The sequence below is a fragment of the Cibotium barometz genome, chromosome 56, assembly GCF_041138505.1.
Source record: "Cibotium barometz isolate CiBa-2024 chromosome 56, ASM4113850v1, whole genome shotgun sequence".
Taxonomy (NCBI): Eukaryota; Viridiplantae; Streptophyta; class Polypodiopsida; order Cyatheales; family Cibotiaceae; genus Cibotium; species Cibotium barometz.
Window position 1 is genome coordinate 14447308 of NC_141101.1, and position 6000 is coordinate 14453307.

Consider the following 6000-nt stretch of genomic DNA (forward strand, 5'->3'; position numbering starts at 1 on the left):
CCTCAAGTAAACGGCTCCCCTGGCACTGGTGTGTCTCTGTATAAAGGACCGTGTCACGCCTTCTCTGTATAATATGGCCACTCCTCCTGAGCCTCTAGTGCCACGTCCTGTACGTGGCTGTGGGCGGTGGACGGACTCCCATATATATCCCCGCACCTCAGGTAAACGGCTCCCCTGGCACTGTTGTGTCTCTGTATAAAGGACCATGTCATACCCTCTAAATGTTGCTTCGAACAGACCCGCATCTGTTCGTAGAGTGCCATTGCAGTTTGAGACTGCAATCTCTAGTGTGGTCTCATAGGTCGCGCACCATCATGGAGAGCGCCGCTCGGTGATAATCACCTTCCCTTCTCTGTACACTGCTCACTTTCCTGCCTTCTGCGCTTCCAGTATGCGAGGCATGCACTCCCTCCTGTGTGCCACCTGGGCTGGTGTAAGGTCATCCTCAAGGAGAGATTAACGTCTTCAAAATCCGTAGAGAGTCTATGAGACTAGAAAGGTATTACAATGTATCCATGATGAATCTGAACCATGGGAAAAGAAAAAACTGTATGAAACTAGCTACATAAGCTAAAGTATCCATGTGATGCAACATGGTGACAATGTGTTGTCAAATAGTGATACCATCCTCCTCCAGAATAGAAGGCAAACATAGCTTCTCCCCTCTGTGATGGGAGCTTGCCATTCCGTTGAAGGAGATCCTAGATCTGCAGCTGCTGGGTATAGGGATTAAGCCTCCAAGATTTGGGGCATCTTGCTTTCAGAAGGGATCGTGCACGCTCACTAGTGACACCCGCTGCTGATTGCTTTGTGCCTACAGGCCGATTATTTCGTCTTGAGAACAAGAGGGCATGGTGAAGAAAAGAAGCAAAATATGAATTTAGGGATTGACTTTAAGCGGAGAAGAAACAAAGAAAAGTGAATTTAGGGATTGACTTGATGGGGAGAAGAAAAGAAAATTGTTGCACAAGGTGTTAGTGGGTTGATGAATAGCAACGTTACACGTAGTCGAAGTAGTAATTAATGATTTGATTTGTGTAAATCATTTATTTGCTGGTGCTCTTTGGTCTCTAATGCAAGAATGGGCTGCCTCGAATTTTTTGGTCAGGTGTAGGACCCAGTGCTCTCTATGGAAGAAGAGCAACCAAAGTCCTTAAGGTCAACAATAACAAATTATGTCTAAAATGTAATTAGGTTTATACCTCATGTAACATGTGCCGTATGTAAATAGTTGAAGGTGTTATCTGACTAGTATCATGCTACCTTACGGAAGAAGCTTGTGAAGTGTTTTATTCATTTGATTGATTCTGATTGAACTCACGTTTTGTAAAACCTGTTTATTTCCTTCATGTTTTCTAGTGGTAGTAAAGACTTTTTCTTTCATCTTATGTTGCTTGACATTTGCAGATAGTCTGCTAAGATTCCCTCGCCGAACTACAAGCTTGGGAGGCCTTTCTGGTCAGGCATTGCGGCAGCTAGAGCAGGTAGGGTCTCAGGCTCCTCCTTCAGAGCAAAATATGGGTCAAGCAGGCCCCACCATTACAAGTGCCAACAACAGCAGCTTAACTGGGTCAATACACAGTGTGGCACAGAATACGAACTCTATAGGCTCCTTTCCAACCCTTCTCCATCAGAACTCACTAACCTCTTTACAGCATACACTTCAAAATAACGGTCCTAATAGCTCAATGGCTGCGGATGTTAATACTTCTTCCAGTGGCCTGGCTTCAAACTCTTTAATGTCTTTGCAGCGTTCTTCCTTCGGTTCTTTGCAAAACTGCCATCCATCAATGACAGTTGGTGGCCAACCATCACCTGCCAGCACATTTTCTCATTTGGCTCAGCAAAACTCTCTAAGCTCTGCCATGAACTTGCTACACCAGTCCTCGGGCCAACCTTCACAAGGTAACCCGCATGAGAGCTCAAATGTAGCACATCAACTGCAAGAAATGATGATGCCATCTCAGTTGAAAAGTGGAGCTGCACACCAACAACAAGTACTTGCAGGGGGGTCAAATATCAAAATGAACGTGGGCTTGAATGGAGGTATGGTTTCGGGGGTAGGAAACTTGATAATTAATGCAAATGGCTTGGCAAGTTCTGGTAATGTAAATGAAGCTTTAGTAGGTGGTGAATGTGCAAGGATTGGTGGTGCTGTAAGTGATAGTGATAGTGGGAATCTAGGAGGGGTAAGCAGCAGCTTTAGCGATGGTTTGATGAATCAGAACTTTTTGTCTGGTAACGGAAATGTGATGAGTTTGGGTGCAAGTCTGTCTGTGAATAACACAGAGAGTTTGGGTGCGATTGCCGAGGAGCAAAGCCTAGCTATTCAAGATCCAAGTTTTCTTAATGATTTTGGGAGTAATGATATATTGAGTAGCCTTGGCAACAGCCTTCCCTTCAGTTGGCAGTCTCCTGAACTCTCTCAGTAGTTCTACTCATGCAAAAGCCTTGAAACAGAGAAGTACCTTGTGATGAGATGCCTTTGAAACCTCATGTAACAGGCACATGAAAATCCATGGAAATGAAGAGAAATCTCACTGCTGTGTCAAGCAGGGTCATGAGACTGAGGTTGTTTGCAGCTCATACCATCCATATAGGTTTGTTGTAAGAAGTATATTCTACTAACCTCTGATTGGGAGGAGTCCCTGTGTTGAGAAAGGGAGACCACTCGGGGAGTGCAGCATTGTGTAACTATGTAATGGGTCCCCGAGTTTAGGGAAGTTTTGTTGCTGTTAAGAGCTTAGGGCTCTTCTTTGAGTGAAAAATGTAAGGGTATTCAGAGAGACATCGAGAGGTTCGATTGAACCAATTTTAGATGTCAACAACAATGTGCAAGTGAAGACATTGTATTATCTTTCCCCATTTATACAGTGCCTAAATCGAACCGTATCTATATATATTCCCAAAGTCATGGGGGAAAAAAACAGCAGATTTAGAAAGAAAATTTATTATATTTAATAGTGAAGAGCATGTGTGCATGTGTGCGTGCATGCCCGTGTGTGTATCAACTTATTGTGGGATTTCACATGCATATGATATAGTAGTTTTCTGCCCTGATGATTAGTGAGTTAATCAGTTTATTTCACACCAGTTATATATGCTATACATCTTTTTGTACTCACTTTTTTGTTCTTGCGCCTAGCGCGCATTGCACCGATCTTATGGTCTAGCCGCGCCTTGAGTCATTGTCCTCCACTTTCATTGTTGAAAGTACTCTACTAAATGGGAGAATGACAAGTTTTCTTAAGATTATAGTTTTAAGGAGAGACTTGTCACACCTCCCTTCCATACCTTGTGTATATCCTTCTTTCTTTTTTGTTCCCCATGAAGGCACACATGCACTTAATAATCATAGTTGTAGTCAATATGATGAACTTAAACAACAATCGATACAATTTAACATGATCATGTGCAAGGAGTTTGTGGTATGGTCTTTTTTAATTTAATAGTTGAAGCATCTACCTTGATCTTAACAAATACTCTCAGAATTTTGAAAAGTGCGCTTTCGATATTATACTTGGCTTTACTTATTTATGAACAAAGGTATCAATTTCTTATTGTAGTGTTATATTGTTTCGTTACTCAGCTTTGTTTATATGTAGCAAAATTGAGAATGAGTCTTTGACATGTTATAATTATTAGAAAATAAAAAATAATATGTGAGAAAAAAGACATACATAGAATCAATATCGAAGTACGTGCATTATCTTGATAGCAATTGATAAGAGCTAGGATTATCGCAACCATCATCGGCATATCATGTGTTAGATCTCTTAAAGTGGTAAGAGTCTTTCTAAATCTATACCTAGTGTTTAACCACTTCGTACGTTAACATGGTTTCACCTTTTCGATCTACTGTAAGGCGCTTTCCCATCTTACCTACTCGAACGGACACTTATCTTTTGTAAGACGATGTTGGAATATATAAAGAGCGACCAATGTCAAACAAGGAAAGTCTAAGGACTTTATGTACATACTTACATACTTAAGACTAGTAATAGAGGCTTGACCATCTTTAAGTTGGGTTGACCTAGTGTGAAAACTAATCACTTGTAAAGAAGTCATTTTTTGATAATAAGCAATACACAGTCATTCCCTTGCAATAGAATACTTGTGAGCTCTTCTCTTTCCTCTTCTAGCTTGCATGCATGCTATTGAATTTTGCTTACTTGATAGATGCATATGCTAGATAGGATTGTTTGTAAGTTTTTTACTTACGTTAGCTTTTTCTTTCCTCAACTTTTGTGAGAGAGAACAAACACAAGGGACCATCTCTATTTGCCTTCATCTAGGAAAAGAAAGATCTCCCTTTACTCCATCGGTGGCAAGGAGCATGTATGTGTGACAATGGAATGAGGACATGACGGACGAGCTTGCACATCCATATTGGGAAGTCGCATTTGTAGCTCTAAGGATATATGCTTCAAAAAGGTTAAAGTCAAATCTTGACTTGAACATATTTAGCTTAACTATCGGGGACTAGTCTAGGGCTTAGCTTCATTTATTCATTCATTTGAAGCTATTATGATTCTCTCGAGGACGAGGACGAGGAAGAGGCAGAGTAGGAGGAAGGACCTTCACTTGCCACAACTGTGGAAAGCTAGGACACATGGCAAGAGACTGCTGCAGCAAACCCAGTGGAGAAGGAATGACATCGGCAAACTTCATGGAGGCTTCTAAGGAAGTGGAGTCGGATCATCTTTTCTGAGAGAGAGAGAGAGAAACTCCACAACCCAATGTAACCTGCCCCAATAAAGTAACACCACCTCTGAGCCACCGATGATGTAGGCCATGTGGTAGATGTATGTATGAGTACTTCAGTCAAGGCCACGGGCACTTGTAGTAGCCTTGGACATAGAGAGAGAGAGAGAGTGTCAAGGACTATGAGTTTAGGGACTTGAGGCACTGGTCGCGGGACTATCAAGTAAGAGGGAAACTTGGTATAGGGTCCAATATTCACTTGAGGGGAGGTGTTGAAATATACAAGTGAATAGGGTGTGTGCGGGAACAAGCCTTTGGCTAGAGGCTGTAAAAGAGAATATGTAAATGTGAGAGAATCTGTGAAAAGGTGAGAAGCATCTACTGGGAGAGAATAAAGGATAGCATGAGGAGATTTAGGAGGTGTGGAGATATTTTGGGAGAGGTGGAGAGAATCAAGCAAAAGAGGTGGAGTGAATCAAGGAGAAATCAGTGGGATTGGATGCTTGGATGTAAACTCTATAAATTGAGGCATTGGCCTAATGAGAATTTGCTGGTTTTTGATTATCCATGCTTACATTAAGTTATCAGTTATATCTCACTAATCACGTCTTAATTATCATCTAATCACGTCTTAATTATCATCTAATCTCTTTATTAATGATGTTGATTCTAGCATTTGATCCACCATAGCTCATCACATTGCTGTAAATTTAACATTAAGATGCTTCTATAATGAGCTCATATGAAAAGTGGTACTCCTATTTGCACTCTGCGTGCTTGCTATTGTGAATTTTGAGAAACACTTATCCCCCTAATGGTATAATAACCATAGTTACAGACAATAACAAAGCATGCAGAGTGCAAACAAGAGTCTCACCTTTCACATAAGCTCATTTTTCGGAAGCGTCTTCACCATGGAACTAATTCTTCTCCATTCAAACAAGAAACATGGAACTAAGTTCTAATTCTTCTCCATTCAAACAAGGAACATTGAACACAAGGAAGAGTAAAGGGCCAATGTTTGGGACTATCTCAAATCGAAGGAATCCACAAAGGTATTTACATAACATGTCCTCAGCTCAACAAGCGAGCATTGTCAAAGCCAAGCCATTATGGGACAAATACCATTGGTTAACCACACATCCCATGGAGAAGACATCCCATATCCTAAAATAGAGAGTTTTGTGCAACCACTCCCCTACCTTCCAGTACCACGTGAATATAAAGAAAACATGCTTAGGATGGCATTTGAAATGGGCAAGGGATTTGCTACACAAACATAATACCTAGGGGCTC

The 6000-nt window shown here is 41.2% G+C and overlaps 1 protein-coding gene across 1 annotated transcript in view; it reads left to right on the forward strand.

Annotated features, from left to right (window-relative positions):
* Positions 1–2961, forward strand: part of LOC147606934 (uncharacterized) — a 66906-nt gene extending 63945 nt beyond the window's left edge. The window contains exon 9 of the mRNA XM_086790958.1: positions 1408–2961. Coding sequence (XP_086647084.1) covers positions 1408–2432 — 1025 coding nt within the window. The 3' untranslated portion in view covers positions 2433–2961. The remainder of the gene's footprint in view (positions 1–1407) is intronic.
* The last annotated feature ends 3039 nt before the right edge of the window (positions 2962–6000 follow it).